At 41.3% G+C, this 23,519-nt stretch overlaps 1 protein-coding gene across 2 annotated transcripts in view; it reads left to right on the plus strand.

The window, feature by feature from the left end:
- The first annotated feature begins 266 nt into the window (after positions 1-266).
- The window catches only part of STARD3NL (STARD3 N-terminal like), a 45,792-nt gene continuing 22,539 nt past the window's right edge, over positions 267-23,519 (plus strand). Inside the window, exons 1-2 of one of the 2 annotated variants that reach the window (XM_032797059.2) lie at positions 267-396; positions 20,145-20,442. In XM_032797059.2, the coding sequence (XP_032652950.1) occupies positions 20,218-20,442 (225 nt within the window). In that variant the 5' untranslated portion in view covers positions 267-396; positions 20,145-20,217. Of the gene's footprint in view, positions 397-12,512; positions 12,590-20,144; positions 20,443-23,519 lie in introns of those variants that run through there. The other variant, XM_075062594.1, reaches the window with a different exon arrangement.

The raw sequence follows: 23,519 nt of genomic DNA on the forward strand, positions 1-23,519 counted from the left end.
TAATCGATCTCCTTCTAAAATGGAGCTTGGTCCCTGTGTGAGTGGGGTTAGGTGGCTGGGTTGCCTGTGACAGCAGGGATGTGATGACTCATACGCCCCCTTGTACCCTTAGGTCCTTCTGAGCCAATAACGCCTCCTTATGGCCCAGCCCCAAGCACCCCCCATCTCATTGCTGCCTAGAGAGAGGACGGCCCGCCCATTGCCGTATAAGCCCCACCCACACCCCCACTCGGCCCCGCCCCCGTTCGCTGCAGACGCGAGCCCCGCCCCCTGCCGCTCTAGTCGCTCTGTGTGTGGCAGTTGCCAGGCGCCGCGGCGGTGTCTGTTGGTGCGCGGCCCTGTACAGCCGCCCCCCCTTGTCACAGCGGCGCGGCCCCCTCCCCCACCGCGGCTGAGGTAAGCCCCCCCCCCATGGGAATCCCCTCCCCGTTGGGCTCAGATCCCGCTCTTCTCCCCCCGCCCCGCTGTCCAGCTGCGCGCTCCCCCCTTGGCTGACTAGATCCCTCCGCCTTCTCTTCGGCCCAGTCACCGCCCCCAACCCCGTGACTGGCTCCCTCCGCGCCCCTCACTGATCTGCCCCTGCCCGGGCCGGCCACCGGGATCCCCAGGGGACGCGCTGCGGCCCATTAGGCCCTGAGGGCCGGGCAGGCCTGGATCGGGTCCCGGCCTCAGGCCGCTGCTCCCGGCTGCGGTGCGGAGGGGGCTGTGAGATGCCTGGACAGGTCCCTGGAGGGTCCGCGGCTCCTTGGGCCTGGGTGGATCGGTAGCTCTTGGGTCACCAGCTGGTAGCTGGGTTGGGGCTGTTTCATTTTCGTGTCCGTTCACAGAGTGGCTGGTTGGGGCGCAACAGCAGCTGGAGTGACCAGATGTCCTGATTTTATAGGGACAGCCCTGATTTTGGGTCTTTTTCTTATACAGGCTCCTATTACCCCCTCCCCCCGTCCTGTTTATTCACACATGCTGTCTGGTCACTCTAGCCCAGCAGCAGCGTTAAGAAAGGGTCATTGAAAAGTCAGTGACCCATCCCCTGCTTTATGAATCAGGGCATTTCTGTGCCAGAGCAGTTAGGCTTTGAGTCAGCATTGAATAAAGGAGGGGTCCAGTCTGCTCATCAAAGTGGAGGTTCCTCTAGAAACATCCAGTGTACAGTTTGTGCACTGCTTGAGCTGAAACATGTATGATGCATGCAGATCAGTCATACTTGATTTTTGTACCATACATCTAAAGCTTAATTTTTTTTTCAAGGGATGTCAGCAGGGCTGATGGAAGCTTCCTAAAAGTGTGTATGTAGGGGAGCCAATGCCTGAATTGCCCTTTCTCCCCTGATGCCCTGCTCGCCCTTGTGGACAGTAAGAAGAGCGCTCTGACCTTCCCCCCCCCCGTTCTGGTGCCCCTGCATGTCAATTTAGTACAGTGGTTCTCAACCTGCTGCCTGCTTGCAGCCCAATCGGCACACAGATATGTGACCTCCTCAGGGTCATATAGGTAGTCTATGTACTGTGTTGATGCAATAGAGAGCTGGATTTTTGTCCCCAAATGGTAAATAGATTGAGAACCACTTTAACAAATGCTCTCACATATACAACTCCACAGGAATTCTGTAGCTCAGTGTTTTGTCTTTGAAAACAGCCAAAACAAATTAATATGGGCAACTCTTGTATTTATCCTACAATGTGATCATATAAAGTGAATAATTCTAATATCAAACTACACCCATTGAATAGGTATGTCAATGGCTGAGGCCTTGCCTACACTGATGCTTTATAGCGCTGCAACTTTCTCACTCCGGGGTGTGAAAAAAACACACCCTTGAGCGCTGCAAGATACAGCGCCGTAAAGCGCCAGTGTAAACAGTGCCTCAGCGCTGGGAGCGAAGCTCCCAGCGCTGCAAGCTAAACCCCATGAGGAGGTGGAGTATGTGCAGCGCTGGGAGAGCTCTCTCTCAGTGCTGGTGCTGCAACTACACTCACACTTCAAAGCGCTGCCATGGCAGCGCTCCCACGGCAGTGCTTTGAAGTTTCGAGTGTAGCCATACCCTAAGAGAGAGTTTCTCATCTCAACATCAGGAAAGTTCAAAATTGATTCAGAAGTAGGTTGTCAGTTGAGATTTCAGCCAAATTCTTATGGACTTCTCTAGCAGGATGTCTAGTGAAGCTTACAATAGATTGAAATCTTTGTCATCCTCTCATAGACTTTAAGGTCAGAAGGGACCATTATGATCACCTAGTCTGACCTCCTGCACAATGGAGCCACAGAATCTCACCCAAGATGAAATGGATCATTATCTAAAGTATATGTAAGAACATTAATGTATGAAGCTATACAGCGCTGTACATACATTTCAATTAACTTACACCACTGAATCAAAAGAAGAGGAGGTCTGTATGTTTGGGGTTTTTTTTACCAGCAACATTTGGTCAACTATCTACTTTGTGATAGCCATGTTCCAGTGAAATACACTGATTAAATTTAGTATTGATGGTGGGTAACTTTTATCCTTGAAGAAAGTTTAAAATAAAAGTCATATTACTGAGCCAGAAGCTCAGATTAATACACTCTATCTATGCATTGAATGGTGGTTAAGCATTTGAGTTACCATCCATTTTGTATTTATATATAATATCTTTGCTTTCATTTTCCATCATAAATGTCTCTGTATTTAACTTTTTCACTTTGGAGGTTGGAAGCAGATATAATGCCAAGATTTAATCAATAGTTAAAGTAATCTTTTTTTACTCTTACTGGAACACTGAAACATGTGTATTGGTAGTGCTGGAGGTGGAATGCTTGGCTAGATGCACCAGTGGTCTGTTCTGGTATTACTGTTCCTTAGCTTGCTGACAGGTTAGTGTTTGAAAAATAAGCCTCTTGACTTCTTTAGGAATAAGTCAAAATAACAGAACTGTATAACTTCTGTAGCTTTAAACTAGTCTTACATGAATTTAGAATTCATTTATCGGTGCATTGGGATTAAATGTTGTTGTCTCCTTGGTGATGTATTCTAACTTGATTCAATCTCACAAGTTCTTGCCCCAACTTTCTGAAATCCATTCTATACCATTATCTAGGGCCACCAGCTAATTTGATAACTAATATATTTTTGGACTTGACTTTCCCAGTTGAATTCTAGTGGTCTGTCTGGATGTTTAATGTGTGATGTAACAACTTTATTTGTTGAAATGTTCTGTATAACCAGATTTGATTTCTAGTGAGTGAGAGAACCTAGACATTACTCTTAGGACAGTATGTTAAATTCACAGTTAGGAATAAGAACAATTAAAAATATTTTTGAAAATTGAATTTAAATATGTAAGAGATACTCTAGCAGGTTTTAAAAATTGTATGATCAATACATTTGTTTTAAAACCGCATAATCCAACATCATGCTTCAGTGTATCAGCTGATCACTACAGGGTCAGGAAAGATTTTTCCCTATTGCAGCATTGCAAAAATAGCCAGATACATTATTATTTGGGATGTGGTGTGGTGGTAATATCTTACTCTAAAGATCAGGCATAATCCTCTGCCAGGCACAGTGTACTCAATTTACACCAGTAGTCTGATCTGGCATAGTAATCGGTTATAAAGCTAAAGTTTAAGAAAATAAAAGAGGATATCTTGCAACCGTGTTATTATTAGGGATCTCTTTCAGAACTATAAAATATGACTTGTAAGTGTGAAAATGCTTGCAAAAGCTTGTCACATTTTAAAATGGCTCAGACTTTCTAAAATCAAATATTTCTTTAAAGGTTCTAAAGAATCCACAGGTATTCTTTGGTTTCCTGGAAAATGCACTTGACAGAGGCCTGAGAGATTCCCCATGCCCTTCAGATGTAATCCCTATTGAATTTAAAAATTGCTGTATTGAACACTCCCTTAATCCTACTCAGGAAAATACAATAAAAGCCTCTTATGCCCACACAGTGTTTGGATGGTAGCCTGGGGCTCCTAAATTTGAATTAGTTCATAAATACAGTCTCATGAATTTCTGAAAGTAGGAATACAACTAACCTGGCTCACTAGGGGAAAAATAATGTTGTCTTATCTACATTCTGAGGAATATAGCTTCCCAGGTCAGCATGTAGTAGTGATAGCAAAGAAAAATAACTTTAGTCACAGAGAGGAAAGCTACTGCTATTTTAACTTTCACTAATGCATTGAGTGCACTTCAAGATTTTACTAGTTAATATTTAACATGTAAAGCCTTAGTGGACCATTCTCCTTAAAAGGACCAACTGTTGTTTCAGCTGTGATCAGATGGATTGAAACTGATGATAGTCTATGGGTATGGCTACACTTGAAATTTTAGCGCTTTGAAGTGTGAGTGTGGTCGGAGCGCCAGCGCTGGGAGAGAGCTCTCCCAGCACTGCATGTAAACCGCATCCTCTACGGGTGTAGAGTGCAGTGCTGGGAGCCGCGCTCCCAGCACTGCCGCCCTTATTACACTGAGGCTGTACAGTGCTGTATCTTGCAGCGCTCAGGGGGGTGTTTTTTCACACCCCTGAGCGCGAAAGTTGCAGCATTGTAAAGTGCCAGTGTAGCCATACCCTATAAGGAAGGTTTGGAAAAGAGCAGGAGAGAGAAGTACTGAAGCAAACACAGGATTCTGGAATTCCTTCTTACTGGATGAAGTCTGTGGCATTTTTCTGCATAGACTGTTTTATATGGTGTGCATTGGTTTGCTGTTTGTTAGGAGGTTCATGAGTAATTATTGCCTTGTGTTGTCTGTATCTTTTGAAAACTATCGGCATATAAGGGGGAGCTAGCCAGGTAATTACCTCAAGCCTTCAAGGGTTCTTGGCCCATGTTGCTTATAAAAAATATTTATAAACTAGATATTGACCTGTGCTCAATATCTATTTTATAAATTTTGTTTAAACTCAAACGAAAATAAAATTGAGCAATCATATCACCAAACCTAAAAAAATAAAACACTATTAGATCAGAATCATATCATGATAAAATCAAACATGTTAGTCTCAGTATTGGATTGGGATCAAATAAATACCAAAAATAACCAGTCCCTGTGTATTCTCAGGAGTTGATGAAAGTGGCTGTCTACTTGGTTATAAACCCCAGCTAAAGAATTTTATTAAAGTCAGTCTGATCTATAACTTGAAAAGAGTTAAATATTGTAATAGTGAAAATAAATTGTCTGAACCTCAATGCCAATAATAAAGCTGCCTTCTTAGACTTAAGTTTTATTGTGGTGGCTAACCTTTCCTTCCCTCTATCCTAACAGAAATATTATAATACAGACTTCAACAGAACATTCCTGATAAACAGAAGTTTAAAAACTCTTATTTACCAGAAATTACATGACAGTTTAGTCTCTGAGGATTTGTAAACATGGAAAATGCTTTAATGCATATCTGTGAGATGCATTGAGGTCTGTTTAAACCTGGGGAACTTCTTTCCCCATGTGGACTTTATTGGTGTACTCTCACAGATCCATACACACAGCCATGCTCACGCCCACAAAACAGAAAGGCTGGGATGACTCCCAGTTAATAAAAAACAAGCCGACAATAGAAGAAGGTAATTAAGGTAACTGGTTTGTGAGCTCTTTACCTTCCACGTTCTTCTGGCTTTTTGTAAAATAAGAGCTGGGACTGCAGATGAGGAGCCAGGCAGCGATGTTCTCCTGGCACAGTGATTATCACTAGTGGGCTTCCTTTGGGTGCAGGGAAAGTCTAGTCAAAGGCTAGTTTGGGCTGTTTGTTGATGTTGTGACTTTCTCTACCAAGATGATCAGCCTTGTTGATTCTGGAATATCAGTCTTCCCTTAGGTGCCTTATTAATTTGAAAGCCAAGGTTTCTCAGCCTTACCACTGATGCTTATGGTTTACAAATTTTGCTTCCTTCACCTTGCAACTCTTTCCTCCAAGGTCTTCAGACAAATCAAGTGAGAGGCTTACCTTGGAGACATTGAACTGTTTAGTTCAGCTTAAAATAGTTGGAAAATCCCACTTAAACCAGCAATTTTAAAAAATACTGTGGTCCACATCAGAGACTATGCATCTGCAATCACCCTCGAAATGTCAAAAATCTAGACACATAAGACTACTTTTCTGGAAGCTGACATGGTCTTAAGACATTCAGTTACAAGTTTACAAAAATATTCAACATAAAACCCAGTGAAAACAATGAATAGGAAAAACCCTAGCACAGCAAAACCAGGTTCTCAGCATTCAGTCATCAGCAAAATAAAATAAATTCAGTCAAGACAAATTTCTTTGCTCCAATTTGTTCTTTGCTAACCCACTTCACCTTGAATGATCCCTTGGAATGTATTAACTACTTACGTTAAACAATCTGTTCCACCTTGAATGTAGCTGTTACACTTTGAGTGCATTTTCCAGACCTGAAGAACACTCAAAAGCTTCTCTCACCAACAAAAGTTCATGTTATAAAAGATATTACCTCACCCACCTTGATTCTCTAATATCATGGACCAGCACAGCTACAAAAACCACTGTATATGACCTAAAAAACAAATGATCTTTTTCTTCTGACAATCAAGGCAATTAAAACAACTTTTCTATTTTGGAACTGGGCTGTAGGTCAGACAGTTTATGTTCTGAAAGCTACATGTTGATAAAGAAAAGTTTCTTTAAATCTCATCAAGATGAAAATCCATTTGAAAGATAAAATTTCAAATTTTTTATAAGGTCTATATACCCTTACAAGGTATTCTCACAGTGAGGTGTATTTAAACTTTGTATATTTGATAAGGAATGTTCCTTAAATCATAGGGTGTTACAGATGAAAAAGATGTGTCATATTTCCTGCCAAAGCAGGATTATTCCATATAGAACTCTTCTAGCTTATTTTGGTTCACTGTTAAGTGTTCCAAGTGATAGGACTTCCACTACTGTTCTTAGACTTTTCTGAAATCTGCTACATCTTATACCATGCTCTATTGCTGGAAAAGTCTCCCTGTTCTCATCTGCCAAGCACCTTTTTTAAAAAACCCTCATTAAAGTCTTCATATACATAATCAACAATCCCCACACATTCCCTTTGTTGAACAGTTGTAAAAGATTGAGGAGAGATAGTATTTTACACTGTAAATTACATGTAGTGTCCTGCATTGCTGTATTGTGGGGTTCTCAAAACTGTGGGACATGACCCCAAAGTGGGTTGGGACCCCAATTTAATGGGGTCGCCAAGGCTAGTGTTGGCCCTGGGCCTTAGCCAGTTTGAAGCCCAAGCTTCACTGCCTGGGGTAAGGTTACATGTCCACCATCCAGGGCAGAAGCCTTTGAGCTTCAGCTTTGCTGCTGCCTCCCCCCCGCACCCCCCCGGCAGCGGGGCGCGGGCAGGCTTGGTCTTCAGTCCCCACTCCTGGGGTCGTGTAGTAATTTTTGTTGTCAGGAGGGGGTCATGGAGCAAGGAAGTTTGTGAACCGCTGCTGTATTCCATTAACCCGTTCTTTCTACCCCTGTTTTTGGATTCATTTGGATAAGGTAAGTATGTATGGTTATTTGTGTAAGTAGCATGCACAGGCCCATGGGCATAAGCACCTAAAACATTTTCACTGATAAGTAGCTAACTGAGTAATAAAGGTAGATTAAGGCAGGGGTGAGGCTGGGGAATGTCCCTCACCATGCTCTTAATTGACCAAAAGCTCCATGGCAATGGAGACAGTGTGGAAGTTGTTACAGTAGTGTTCTTAGAATGGCGTAACACCTCGGATTTGCCCCTTAAAGTAATCAGAGCACGAAAGGAAACTCTAGTAATCTGTTGGAGGGTAACTGACAGAAGGGAATGTCACAAAGGGAGAGGAAAATATAAAGAAAAATCTGGGCAATCCAACTTTGTCTGCGCTAAGTGACTACATAAGATACAGAAGATCTTTCCTTTTTGTTTAGAGGGGAAAAATCTCTTTAGACTGAAGTGCTTGTCAGGAGTGGCATCTGCTGTATAAAAATTTCTAGTACTAGATCTCATCTTCTGAACCTTTATGGTGACTCTTCCACCTCTGTCTTCCACGAGTAGCCCATCCCAGTGGATTCTGATTCATAACCATTGTTGTATTTAACTGTATGTAAACTATTTGCATGTTTCCAGTCATCTTTTGATGATAGAGTATGGTCCGATCAAGTAGAAAAACCTGATTGGAATTAACATTTTGCCTAGTTCTTACTCCTTTACAACAATTAACTAAGTGAATGCTGCACATATGTTAGTTATTTTGAGGTTTTGACTCATTGTATGTGATAGCCTAAAATGTTTTTCAAGTCTTGATTAGTTATTGGCCTAGGTGGACAGAACAAAATACATTAAAATGATGGTTATTGTAATCATGGTTCTCAACACTTTTTTGTAAGTTTTGCCTCCCTCTACTAGTGCTAGCACTTGCCAGAAAAACTGTAACGTGAGACAAAGGCCAGTCTTAAACTACTTCAGGGTTCTGATATTTTTGGTATTGTGGACAGAGGTCTAGGATGAAGCAAGGGAAGCTTCTAGAGAAGAATGCAGTTTTAACCAATGCATTTAAGACTACTTTGTAAACAAGACATATTGATGAACTCTGAGTTAACATACATCTTGGAAAGTATAATCCACTAGGGTTTTATTTTGCTAAAAACTTCAGGGACACGTTCGAATGCCTGCAACAGAGCTTTTTTAATCAGTGGCTGGACAAGAAATCAAGTAGTGATTATCTCCATTTTCTGTAATTGTTACCTCTTTACTTCTGTTTGTGCTGTTAAGAGTTTGCATGGCTTGAGCTTTCATTTCCTGTTCTATTTAGGCTGTTATCAGTAATTGTCTTCATTCTGTGTACTTCTAGTGATTTTTCTATTGCTCTTTAATGGAGCTTTCTGGGCGGATCAGTACAAGTGCTGTGTAGAATCTGTTCCTACTTGAATAGTTATCATATCCTCCATAGGTAGGCTAAAACCTGAATTTACAGAGTAGGCTGTGTTATTTGGTCATTCCCGTCTCTAGATTCTATGTTTTGATAGTCAAGCTATAATACCAACCATAATTGAATCTAATTCTAAGTTTAGGAAGTATATTTCTAAAAATTGTTTTGGAAGTATTTTGAGGAAGTAACAGTTATTGGGGAAGAGAAAAAGATACTTAGCACATAATAGTGCAGTGTCAAAACCTTCTTTAAAGATTAAGACTAGCCTAGAAAAGTGCTATGTATTGAGTAGGGAAGGGGTGAGAGTCTTGAAGAGGCATATTTGTGATTTAGATCTAGTTTAGGTTGGGCAGAAGTGACAATTGTAATGTTACTAGTACACCTCTACCCCGATATAATGCTGTCCTTGGGAGCCAAAAAATCTTACTGCGTTATAGGTGAACCCACGTTGTATTGAACTTACTTTGATCCTCTGGAGTGCGCAGCCCTTCCCCTCCCCCCCGGAGCACTGCTTTATTGTGTTATATCCGAATTCGTGTTATATCGGGCTGCATTATATCAGGGTAGAGGCGTAGCGCTATTCACTATAAGCTGATTTCTCTAATAATGAGCTCTTAACTCATCCTAAAAATATTGTCAACATAGAATGGCTTATTGATAGATAATAATGAATAGAATTGTAGAGGAATTTGTCCAGTGGGATTCCACAAGGCTTGGTGACCAGCTCAGTCTCAACATCTTCATTAAAATTTGGAAGGGGTAAAAAGCACAAAATTAATATTACAGGTTTTACTACAGATGCTACTTTTGGAGGTGCTCTCCATACCAGTGAAGATAACCACACAGAACAAATTAGAGGTGAGAAATATGTGCATGAAAAAACCAAAATGAAATTCAAACTGATAGGTATAGCAGATAATAGGCTGGAATACAGATTCACTGGCACGCTGAAAAGTGAAAAGCAGTAATGCTTAGAGACCTCAACGTGATCATGGACAGTAATTTTAAAGTAGAACCCCAATTTTATGAACATCGATCATATTAATGAACAGTTATTCAGCAGCAGAAAAACAGTTTGTGACTTCCGTCCTTCAGCCAACGTTCAAGCAACTGTAGGTTTGAAAAGACAGATTTGGTGGCAAAGAAGAGAGGTAGTTCTCTTAAAGAAATCAGGCAAACTATAAATTTGTTACTGTTCGTTATGTACACTATCATTGAACAATTAAGTTAAATTGTTCACTGTATATACTGTAATTATGAGATTTTCAGTTTTGATCTTATGAAGACAATCATAACTTTGATGCAACTTGTTGATTTTATGAAAACAGTCCCCAGTTAGTCCATAAAATGGGGTCCAAGTGTAATTTCATGCCGTGTGACAGTAAAACAGGCCAGAGTGACTTTGGGCAGTCTTGTTACAGGCATGTCACGGGGAAGGGAAGTAGTAGTCCCTTTTTATGATTAGTGAGACTGCATTTTTATTTTGCTATGAATGTACATCATTTTACAGTGTTCCCCAGTGTAGCCATCCCAGAATTCCTGTCCTGAAACACTTAGTCTAAAGGCATAAGCAGGTAAATATAGATATTTTTAGAATAAACAGTGTAATAACTCATAATATTATCATTGTTAGGTACTTCAGTACCAAAATGACTACTCAGAAGTGCTCAGAGAAGAGGATCAGAAACGATTAGGATTTGATTTCTGAGGAATAACTAAGAGCTGCGTATTGCAGTAGTGTAGCCTAAGGTTGACAGTACCAAGGATGGCAAAATCAAGTAATGAGATGACATTAGGAAAAAATCAGAATCAAAATCAAGAAGATTTTGTTGATGGTGAGACCTACATTATAGGACCATGAAATATTCAAGGGAAATGGTGAAATTCCCATTATTTTGGACATGTGAACGTAAACTAAACAAAACTACAAAATTACTTGCAGAAAATGGCTGTGTCTTGTTTTCTTCAGCCATACAGACAAGTCTTTTCCAGCTCTTAATTTCTTAGCTAATGCATATCCTGCCAGCTGGACAAAATATTAGTAAGTAGAATTGATGGACAGCATGTTAGTAAATACAGGTGATGGGGAGGAATGAAAGAACAATTTCTGCAAAAAATAAATCTATAGATATGTTTAAAATCTTGTTTTGCAGGGTTTGGCATGGAAACATTTCCTCAACTTTTGAAAAATGAGAGAGCTTTAATCATAACTTTGCCTAAGATTTTTGTCACAGGTATTTTTAGTAAAAGTCATGGACAGGACATGGGCAATAAACAATAAATCATGGAAACTTGAGCCTTGCAGCATAGAGCAGGAGTGAAGCCTCACCACGCGGGGCTGAAGTCATGGAGGTCATGTAAAATCATGGAAACCGTGATCGACTCATAGTCTATGTTATGATGTTTTTCCTTTTACCGCTCTGTCTTTTTGAAAGTTAGAGAAATTTTAAAAAGTTGAATGGAGAGGGGGGATTTTTAGTCTGTCAAATTCAGTGGCAAAAAAAGCAGAGCGGGGCAAAAACAATATGAATTTTGAAAGTGTTTTGTTTTTAAAAATAAACAAAATACAAACTTATTTAGTTATGAATAGGGCCATCACAGACCATGAAATAAGCCCTTCCCCTTGAAATCTGATCTCCCCCTTGCTCCTGCTCCTAGGTGCAAGTCCCCGCTGGGCTGGGGAGGGACAGGACTTGTCTTTCCCCTGCACTGCTGCTCTTCGTCTCTGGTGTGAGGGGAATGACCTACCTCAGAGTCCCTTCTCCTACTGCAGGAAGCTCCCTGACCAGCACCGGAGATTGCTGCAGCTGGAGGAGACTTGTGGAGTTGGGTCCGATCTCCCTGTGCTCCTGGAAGCTCCCCAACCAGGGGACTTCTAGTTTTGAGTGCATGCTGGGCTGGAGAGAGACAGGACTTGTCCTTCCCTTGCATGCCAGCTCTGGCGGGGAGAAGGAGAGCTCAGACCCACTTCCACGTACCTTTTAGTTTGGGCCCCCATGTTTACAACACTGTGGAATTTGAGATGTAAACAGCTGAAAATGTGAAATGCACCAGTTAAAAAACCCTGTCTGTTAAATTGGTAGGGCCCTAGTTATGAAATTTCCTATTGAGAAATCAATGTTGTTAATTACTTACCTGTGGGAATTCAGTGAAACCTCACTTTTGTCAGAAACATTTGGTTTTGCTTGGAAAATTGATCAGCTCTCTTAATAAGGGTAATTGACCTACTACCAGTGTAGTAGCTGAGAAATCCATAATATTTAATAGAAATAATTTCCAGAGACATAAGGCATATAAGTGATTTTGATTTAATGCCTTAAATCTACTTTAGCATTAAAGAAGAAACTAACTACATGCCCTCAGATTTTCCCAGTACAAAACAAATTGCTACCTGGTGGCAGTTCAGAGGTTCACCTGGGTTTGTTCTGGCTCAGTCAGGTAGAAGGCCTTTCATTTAAAATCTTGAGGTCCTTTTGTCTTTTGGATCTTGTCCTATGTGAGTAATATTTTTCATCCTCGGGGAAAAGCTCCATCTTCTGCTTGTCTTTAATACAAAACAACACCATCTACCTAGCCACACCATCATTTCCTATAAAATGAGCTGATAGTCTGTATCTTGTTTGCAAGAGTAGGTAGTCCAGCTGCCCCAGATGTGCATTCCCAAAGAGTTCAACAGCTCCACCCTCCTGAGTATTACCTAGCCTTCCCAAACAGGTAAATGGCTTTGGGAGAAAGAGGGGATAACAACATCTATATAACAGATATCATTTTGCATAATCAATCCAGCAAATTGTATGTCAAGGTCCATCGTACCCTGCACAATTTCACGTATATTGGACTCAATCAATTGAACTATAAATATTGTACTTTTAAGTGTATAGAGCAGTATAAACAAGTCAGTGCATGAAATTTTAGTTTGTACAGTAACTCCTTGCTTACATTGCAGTTATGTTCCTGAAAAATACGACTTTAAGCGACACATTGTTCAGCGAATCCAATTTCCCCATAAGAATTAATGTAAATGGGGGGGTTACGTTTCAGGGACATTTTTTTCACCAGGCAAAAGACACACACACACACACAGTATAAGTTTTAAACAATTTAATACTGGTACACAACAATCATGATTGTGCAGCTTGGTTGAGGTGGTGAAGTCAGAGGGTGGAATATTTCCCAGGGAATGCCTTATTGCTAAATGATGAACTAGCAATTGGCTGAGCCCTCAAGGGTTAACACGTTGTTAATGTAGCCTCACACTCTACAAGGCAGCACGACTGGAGGCAGGGAAGACAGCATGGCAGACAGAGACACACACTGTGTGAGAGAGATGCGCATTGCCTCTTTAAGTACTGTTGACCCCACTCTAAGTACATTGCCTTTTAAAATAGATCAGCAAGTTGAGACAGCACCTCCTGCCAGCAAGCTCCCTCTGTCCTGAGCCCTGTCATGTTGCCCCCCCCGCCCCCATTTGGAAATGGGGTAAGCGGGGTATAGGAGCAGGGGGGAGAGGGACACCCTGACATTAGTCCTCCTCATCCTCCCCCCCACATGCACAGCGAGCAGGTGGTTCTGGAGAGCAGCACCAAGGCAGAGGGCAGGAGCAGCACATGGCAGTGAGGGGAGGAACAGCTGAACTGCTGGCAATTGCTAGCCTGCTGGTCGGCTGCCACACAGGGAACTTAAGGAACAGGGAGCTGATAGACGGGCTGCCAATCCACCCTGGTTCCAGGTCCTCACCAGCTAGCTCCAACAGGCTGCTCTTCCTGCAAGCAGTGGACAAAGCAGGTGGCCGCCAAATGATTTTATAAGGGAACATTGCGCAACTTTAAACGAGCATGTTCTCTAATTGATCAGCAATGAAACAAGGTTAACCGGGATGACTTTACGTGAGGAGTTACTGTACTGACTTCTCTAGTGCTTTTAATGTAGTTTGTTGTACAACTAGGCAAATATCTAGATGAGCTGATGTGCCCCCTGGAAGATCTCTGCGTGCTCCAGGAGTACATGAACCCTTGGTTGAGAACCACTGAACTAGGTCGTCTTTTGGTATATAGATGTGAGTGGCATTTTATGTCTGAAAACCATAGTGCTTCCTATTATTTATCATTCTTTTTTTAGTTCAAGAGGCCAAAGTACTACCTGAATATTATCAATGGATGGTACGTTCAAGTTATTTACCATTCCAGTTTTATCACCAAAACCAACTGTAAATCTGTCTAAATATAGCCTGCTAACTCATTTCAGTTTTTGTATCTAATTTGTTTTTGTGTTGGCTACCACATATCCAGTGATGTGGTCCCAGTGTTTAATAAGAAATTTACTCATGCACTTTCCCCCTTTATCTGCCATAAAACATAGCTGGGGTTTTTCATAAAATATTTAATTAACTTTAGAAAAAACAAATGAATATGCACATATACACATCCAAATCATTGTAATTTATTTATGTAGGGATTTTTGGAGACTCAGTAATAAAAACATGAAAAGTGATAATTTGTATGTTTGTTAATATCACTCCTTATAGCACATTCAGTAGCTAGCTGGGAGGCTGTGAAAAGTGATATGTATACATTTGTTAATATCACTTTTCTCAGCAAGCCCCAGGACAAATTAAGCCCTGGATGTGTGGTCGGGAGATGGTGGGGGGATTGGATGTGGGGCATGGAGGAGGCAGCAGGGGCTTGGGCTGATGGGCCGGGGGGTGAGCCCTGACATGGTGTGACTGGGAGCCAGAGCATGTGGCTGGAGCAGGGGGCTGGCATCTGCCGTTGCACAGCTGAAGCTGGGGGCGCTGAGCTGGTGCCCGCCGCTGTATAACTGGAGCTGGAGGCCTGCACCGAGGGCTAGAGCTCACTGCTGTGTGGCCAGAGTCCAGGGCCACGTTGTCGGAGTTGGGGGTCAGTGCCTGCTGCCACACTGCTGGAGCTAGCACTTGCTGCTGCATCTCAGAGGTCTGCATCCAGGGCCAGCTTCTGCCACCAGAGGTTGGCACCCGCTGCCACGGGCTGGGGCCATGTGGCTGGAGCCAAGGGTCAGCATCCAGCACCTTGGAGCCTGGGACTGGAGCTGGGGACCATTGCCTGCTGCTGCACGGCCAAATCTGGGGGCCGGAGTCCAAAGCCCCACAGCTGGAGGCTGGGACCACATGGCTGGACGCAGGAACCAGAGTCAGGAGTCGACCGCATGGCCAATATCTTGAAGTCCAGCCACTGGAGCTTGCTGCCTAGCCACCCTTGGGCTGAATCCTGAGGCCTGTCGTGCCCCCACCCAACCCAGTGGGTCAAGAACTCACCTTGCTCCTGCAGTTTTTTGCACCACCTTTCTCCGGAGGTGGTGCAGGGCAGCACAGCCAGGAGAAAAAGGGAGGAAGGGAGAGAGTCCAGTGCTTTGCCCCACTCCTTCCATCACCACCCAGGAGACTGTTGTGACTGCACAAAAAGCCGCTGGTGTCCACATTTGAGAAACATTAGAATCTGTGTGCTTGTAGAGGGCTGAAGGATTGTAAGTCATTTGTTTGTTTTGTTTCCTATTTAAACAAAAGCTCGCCCTTAACTAAAGAGAATAGCTCTTGGCAATCAAACTTATATTACAGTAAGTTTGATTTGGAAATGTGGGGCAGAGGGTGAGAGAGAGAGACAATGAGACCGTCTATTGCTACTATACCACAGCATTAAACTTCTTTTGTTTGAAAAGAGGAAGGAGTTGGTGTTGAAAATCTTGTAGGCAGGTGTGATATTTTCCTCATGACTTTTTTTTTTTAAGGTACTGGATCTAGTGCAGTTTTGGGCATTGAAAAGACAAAATTGGTCCTCTAGAATTTTTTGAGCCCCAATAGACAGCCATCTCTGGGGATGATGTCATCGCAGGCAAGAAAGGCTGTATTTGGAGACAGGGTGAGCTCTCATTAGATTCATAGAAGTTACTCTAATCCTTCCTTCATTTTGGTGGTGGAACTTTAACAAAGAGCCACCTCAAGCACATTGTTCCTGCTCCTAATTCTTTCCCAGGTATTGTTTTCTGGTAGTCCTCGGAAGTGTGAAGCTCTGACATGGAGTGCTGTAGAAAAACTCTCACATGTAAAGTTGTATGAGTGCTGAATAGCTTACTGTATATTTACACCCTTTCTGTAGTGATGTTACTTTTATATTTTTAGCATAAATCTAATTGTAATACTTAAATACCACTTCCTACCTCTCCTAGAATAATTACTTAATTTTACTTTCACTTGGCTGAACAGCTGATACGTCCTTTAACCTCTTCTTTCTCTGAAAATAATAAGCATTTTATTATTTTATGAAAAATGCTGTAACATATTTCCTGTTTTTTTTAATTTACTTTAATATTGTGTCCTTTACTTTGTGTAAGAGACAGAGTGGTAGAAGATTAGAGTCTTAGTATTATAAGATATTGTACTGTAGGACCCAACTTGAGGCATCATGTATGTACAGTGAATAGGACGAAAAACCAGGGGGAGTGGTGCATTGGTATGGGAACAGGTATATTAAAAATGTGACCTGGGGTTTTTTCTAAGCATGATTTATCTATTATTTGGCTTCTGTTTTTGTGATTATTTTCTTCAGTATTAGTTGTCAGTGGGTTTTACCAGATGTCATTTTTTTTTTTGAGCATAAGCAAAAGTTAATTTGTAGTCATTAGGCAGCAGTTGATGAGAACATTTTTCTTTATTTTAAATGGGTTTTAGGAGGGTTTATGAAGTTCCAAGTTAGAGTTCATATAACAGATCATTTAATAACTCTGTATCTGACACTGAAAAAATATTGCAACCCTGACTCAACTAACTTTAATTAGTTCCATTATTTTTCATTTGACTGGGATTCTTGAATACAGCGTTTGAGGATCTCAAGAGCTTTGAATTTCCTCTTGGGAATTTTCAGTTGCACTGGTTTTATTTCTGCTTGAGTGGCTTTTAAGAAATGGTTTGTTATAGGGCTTTCAAAAGTCGTGGATTCTGTTACTTCCTTTTTTGGGAACCTTGTTGATGTCTACAGTTTTAACTTCTCTGGGGTTGAAGTGTTGCAGTTTTCTAGGAATTGAGGGGGAGGGGAAAGTTTCACTACTTTACCCTATGTGACTTAATAGAGAACAACCTGTACAAAAAAACCCCAGTCTTCGATTTGTAAAAGAATGTACTGTTTATCCAAAAAACTATTATCTAAACCTCTACATTGTTCAAATCCCTACATTGTCCACCAGCAGGAGATACATGACCTCTGCAGAGGGGACAAGGCAGGGATTTGGATAACATGAAGTTCTGAATAACAGAGCAGAGATTTTCACCTGCATCCAAGGCTAGGAGAAGCCCCTGGCTACAGGGGAGGCCACCCTGCTGCTGAATGGCTCCTGTGACAGAACAGGGACCGCAGGGAGCCCTCTGCGGCTGAGCTGTCAGGAGTGAGCAGGGCCATGATAGTGGAATTGCTTAGGGCTCCCTTTGTTGCCACAGAGCTGGTAACGCCTGATTCTTGTAGGCACAAGGTTGTGGAGGTGGTGTCACTGACACTACAGCAGCATAGGGAGTCCTTTGCAGCTCCGCGTCACAGGAACAGGGTAGAGCAGAGACCCCTGGCCGGGACTGTGAGGAGGAGGAGAAGTCCCCAGCCACAGAGGAGGCAACCCTACTGGTGAATGGCTCCTGCCTTCTCAGTTATCTGAGCTGCCCACTTATTTGAATAAAATCTCTCTCTCCCGTGCTATTCAGATAGTTGGGAACATACTGTACTCCCTAAATTGGTTACAATTGTTTTATATCGAAAGCTGCATAATTTTCAGTTGCAGAAATTGTTTTGGAATAAATGTAACACATTTTTAATGAATGCTGTTGGAGAAAACTAATCTGATTTTCATATCTGTTGAAACATATGACTACCTTAGTCAGCTGTCTTTGAGGAAGCTTTCCAGAAAAAGTATCTCATGCAACAGCAAGTGGTGGAAAAAAACCCCTTCATCTGCTTGTATATGAAGAAATGTATCAGTGTGAGACACCAGAGAGCACTTAATATATAAATGCAGTGTAGTGTGTCATAATATACTTTCCTCAATCTGAACCTTACAGTCTAAAAATGAGGTACTAGCATGAAATCCTCTAAGCTTAATTACCAGCTTAGATCGGATACGCTGCCACTAATCAGGACTCTGAGTGCCTGATAAACTCTGGTCTCCCCAAGACCTTCCCTGGGGACCCCCAAGATCCAGACCCCCTGGATCCTAACACAAGGAAAGTAAACTCTTTCCCTCACCAGTGCCTATCCTAGGATTTCCCTCCCTGGGTTACCCTGGAAGATACTGTGATCCAAACTCCTTGAATCTTAAAACAGAGGCTTCCACCTCTACCCCTCTTCTCTTCCCTCACCCAGAGGCAATATGGATTCAAGTTCCGTGAATCTAAAACCAAGAGGAAATTTATCTTTCCCTTCTCCCCACCAGTTCCCTGGTGAGTACAGACTCAATTCCCTTGAGCCTCAACTAGGGAATAAATCAAACAGGTCTTAAAAAGCAAAACTTTTAATAAAAAAAAGGAAAGAAAAAAGTACAAGTTATCTCTGTAATCTAGATGATAAATATTACAGGGTCTTTCAGCTTATAGACAATAGAGAAACAAGCTTTCTCCAGCAGAAATACAATTTAAAATACTTTCAGCCAAATACACGTTAAACTCTACCAGCCAGATACACAGTTGCAAATACAGAAACAATCAAAAGACTATAACCGCCTTTTTACTCAATACTCACTATTCTGAATATATAAGAGACTGTAGCAGGGAGATTGGCAGAAACCTGGCTGCACCTCTAGTCCTTTCCAGGACTCAGAGAGAACAAAACAAACCCCAAAACCCACAAACAAAGGCTTCCTTCCATCGAGATTTGAAAGTATCTTGTTTCCTGATTGGTCCTCTGGTTAGGTGTTGCAGGTCACTGTTTGTTAACGCTTTACAGGTGAAAGAGACATTAACCCTTAGCTATCTGTTTATGACATAGTGGAACAGACTTAGGCATCTGTTGACCTTTATATGTCACCATTAAATTCTATGTATTTTAGCTTCACAGAGAGACACAGTGGTAATGTAACATGGGGTAAATTATGCGGCAAGATATAACATATCAGCTCAGTAGAGCAGGATACCCAGTAGCAGAGATGTCAATAAGTGTAATGAACCTTTGACTTGTTCCTGTTTCTTTTGCAGCCAAGTCAGTCATACCTGGCCAGTGATAAGTGTGGGTGGCAGACACCCTTCTGTGTTTAGACAAGTTGTAAGAGAGCAGAGGTCTACTTAGTACAACTTCTTAAAGACAGAAGTCACACTGGTTTATCTAAAGATGCGATGTTGCATCAATTTAGCTAAACCAGTGGAACTTTGTGTACATTTAGATCGGTTTAGCTAAATCAATCTAACATCACATCTTTGGTTATATCAGTACTACTTTTTGTGTAGACCAAACCTCAGTCTGCAGACAGCACTCCCCTAATTCCATTTCCCCACATTATCTGAAGCTTGACCTGGGCCTGAGCACTTTGACTTAATGTGTAAAAAATTTAGATATAGTATGCTGATGTTTGAAAATCAAGTAATCATTCCATGAAGCAGTGGTGAAAGTGATGGAAAGGGTAGGCCCAGCTAGAGAACCTACTTTTACTAATCATTTAGAGTGCTTTCTAAATTTGAAGTACGATGTAAGCATTAACTAATCAGTTTGCGCAACATCCATGTGAAGTGTTAACCACAGTGTTGCAGCTGGAGACAGCAAGACAAGCTGAAGTGACTTGCCCAGGCCACCCAGTCAATCAGTAGCAAAGCTGATTAGAGTTTGAAAACCTCCAACTCTAGACTACATTTCCTAAAATATGGCTCATGTTGCTATATACACCGCTACTTCGATATAACGTGACCCGATATAACATGAATTCGGATATAACTCGGTAAAGTAGTGCTCCGGGAGGGTGGAGCTGCTCACTCCGGTGGATCAAAGGAAGTTCAATATAACGTGGTTTCACCTATATCTCGGTAAGATTTTTTGGCTCCCGAGGACAGCGTTATATTGAGGTAGAGGTTTATTTAAATATTAATGTTCTGTCTCAAAAAGGGAATTTATGGGTGAGCTTAGAAAACATGTTAAAAACATTTTTCAGCACCCAGTTGCCAAAGACACTCAACTGTTGGATTACAAAAAACAATTCAGGTCTCATTAGATGAAGTTTGCTTCGTAGCAGTCAATTTGCTATGACTAACATTTTGGATTTGTTCTTTCTAAAGACATCTCCTCCTATATGGATCAGCCTGCTAGTGATGGTGAAGCTGGGAAAAGGCTACTGTAATCACCGCCAGGATGAGTCGGCTGCCAGATGATGCAGAAAATGTTCAGAGCAGCAGTCGGGTCTCCTGTCCTTCCTTGCAGGATGTCCATTCCATCAATCCAGCGCAGCTGATGGCAAGGATCGAGTCATATGAAGGAAGAGAGAAGAAAGGCATATCAGATGTCAGAAGGACTTTCTGTTTGTTTGTTACCTTTGACCTTTTATTTGTAACCTTGCTGTGGATAATAGAGCTAAATGTGAGTCTTGTTTTTCAAAATTTTTTTAGATTTATTTTTTTTCGTCAGGGGTTGGTGGGCTCAGAAATGGCTAATTGCCACCATTCCATTCCAACTCAAAGTGTATACTATCACCCAGTTTGACATGTTACATTATAACAAATGTCTTGGCATCTAACAGTCAGTGAAAACAGATACCCATTTAGTTTAGCAGTGGCAACTCCATTTTTAATCGCTGGGGTTTCATTATTATCCATTTGTATTGTTAGATCTTTTCTGACAACACTTCAGTCTTCATTCTAATTATTAACCATGTCAAACTAGAACAAGAGTACTTAACAGAGTACTTAAGGGAGAGCAAAGAATCAAAAAGATTCACGCTTCCGTGAATTTGGATATTAAGTGTGAATTTGAATCTAAGAAGGGTTTAACTTGTTACCGCATGTCACATTGAGAAGAATATTTTCCTGCATTGCTTATTTGTCCTGAGAGAGATTTCCCTTGGGTGCTCTCGGCCAAAGTTGTTTTGATTTTTCAAATAAAATATTTTCCTTGTGCCAAGTTTACAATAATTTTGTAAATATATTAATTTTGCTGTTGCTGAGGTCTTCCCCCTTAACTACTTTGATTAATAATCTGGAATGTCTCCTCAGAAATATCAAAGTGGCTGTTTGTTGTGGGTAAGCACTGAGATTACTCAATTCAAACAGCTGTTCCTAGGTCCTGGATTTGAAATCCTACCAAGAGGTATGTAATAATGTAAAGATCCCATATGTTCAGTATTTACATTTTATTGTGAGATGGATATGAGGTGACTCTATCTAGACCTTCACCACATTTTTGAGGAGTTTGATCCAGCAGCAAGGTGAAACAAAAAATTTAATTGGTTAGAGATACGCTATTTTGATTGTAAAAGATGTCAATAAGAAAACAGCCCAGATGAAAAGATTGATTTAGATGAATGGATCTTTGTGGGAAAGGGGATATCCAGTCTTCTGTTTTTATAGCGTCTAAATATTTTTTTTAATAAATTACTTTATAAATGGCATTTACCCAGTTAAGATCCATCATATTTTTGCAACTAAGGAGGTGCGCTGTTGGAGGTGTTACAGAGAAAGGAGAACATGCTTGCACATGTGGTGGTTATGTCCCAAATTAGATTGTTTTGGGAGGAAGTTATTAAAGAGATTCATCTTATGACAAAATGCTTGCTTCCTAGAGATCCCCTCTCCTGCTTACTTAATGCTCCAGTAACGGATCTACATTTTAAACAGAATGTCAAATTATTATTTTTTTTAATTGTTAGCAGCTAATCTTTGTACTGCACGTAATTGGAAACCTGTGAGCACTCCTCCTATGGAATTGTGGTATAGTAAAATATGGACTATCCTTGTAATGGATAAGTTTATGCACCAAGTGCATACTCAAGAGGAGCACCAAAAGGAGGATAGATATTTAGAAATTTTGTTGCCCTTTCTAGAATATTCAGTGGAGGAGGGCTCCCCAGCCAGCAAGGCAGAATCTTTAGCCAGGTTCTTCCATCATTAACCTGCTCCTGAATAAGTGATATATGATATAGTATGGTAATGTTTTATTGTAATTCTTTCTCTCAAGTAAAAAACCCTTCAGCCTTCCAACATCACAAGATAAAAAGAACGTGGTTTTTTAAAAAGTTTTAAAATATCACGATTTTAAAGCTAGCCTCATGACTTGGGGGCAGGAGGTGGTGGTCAACTCTTGATTTTTAAACACTGAGTGTTGGTCGTCCTCACTGGTGGACAACTATTGGGGTTTGGAGAAGATACCAGATTTTTCATAAACCAGAAAATGTTTCTTGGGTTTGACTGCTACTTTTGGACCCGGACTGGTTATCATCACCAGTTGTTGTTGCACACTTGGTAGCTTAGTATAAGTAGCAGCAAAAGTCAGAGCGGATTGCTTGGTAGGAGTGCTGGGAGGGAGGGGGAAAAGGAAGGTTTTTTTTTTTTTTTTTTTTAATTATTTCCCTTCTTGAGGCTGAAGTGCTTACACATCAGGATATTTTTAAATTTTTGGTGCTATGATTATGTCAAGTGATAAAATGGCATATTAGCTATCTCTCTTGTTTTTCTTACTGTTCCCTCCCCCCACTGTTCTGTTTTCCAAAGGCTTTTGTTCAGGCTGAGTAGCATTCCCCAAGTTTTTTTATATTATAAACATGGCATCTTTATTAGTAATCATAAAGGTGGATAGATGCAAGAGGACAGTGTGCAGAAGGAAGGATTTTTGGCAAGTTGTCTCTGAGAATTGGAAGAGTATTTTGGAGCTCAAATTGAGAGAAGGGGATGAAAGTGTTTGGGGTTGCATAGGCTTGTGTGAGGGATAGGATGGGATGGGTGTTGATGGCATAGTATTGGGAGGCGTCCAATCTTCCTCTCTTCCCTGCTCTTTAGCCTACTTTGTCTATAGTATTTGTGCACTCTCCCTACTTTAGTTCTGGTCCTGTGCCTATGTGAGGAGTTCAACAGTGCACTCTTCCTGTCAGACAGCCACCACCTCTGTGATTTCAGATTCTGCTACTTTAGGAATTAAGCGGTTAACATAATTGTCTTTTGTGTGGACTTTTCTTTGGCTTTGCAATGACATACTGTTACACCTGAATGATTCAGGTGAGAATCCAAACATCCTGTTCCAGCTGTCAAACATCCTCATGAGTCTGGATTGGCAGGCATGTTGTCCTGCCTGGCCAAAGGAGCCTTGTCCTCTGAGCCCATCAGGAGCTCAGACCAGATGATCATACTGAGCCATTTTGGCCTTAAAACATATAACTCTCTGGAATGCAGACTTTAGGTTTTCAAAATCTTGGATTTAGAACCCACTCTGAATTGTTCATGTTTACTCATACCAATTTTTTTACACTGTGAACAGTGTAATAATGTAGCCATGTAACTTGTTCATCTCCAATACATGAGCTAGCTGTTGCTTGTGTTGCATATACATCAACACTGAAAAAAACCCATGTAGCTACATTGTACTACATCCCAATTTAATTCCAGTAGTGATCATGTGATCAGTCTTGTTGTCTGAATAGAGTTGTTTTTCTCTTTCCCATCAGAATA

This window comes from Chelonoidis abingdonii, chromosome 2 (genome assembly GCF_003597395.2).
Source record: "Chelonoidis abingdonii isolate Lonesome George chromosome 2, CheloAbing_2.0, whole genome shotgun sequence".
In the NCBI taxonomy this organism is placed as follows: Eukaryota; Metazoa; Chordata; order Testudines; family Testudinidae; genus Chelonoidis; species Chelonoidis abingdonii.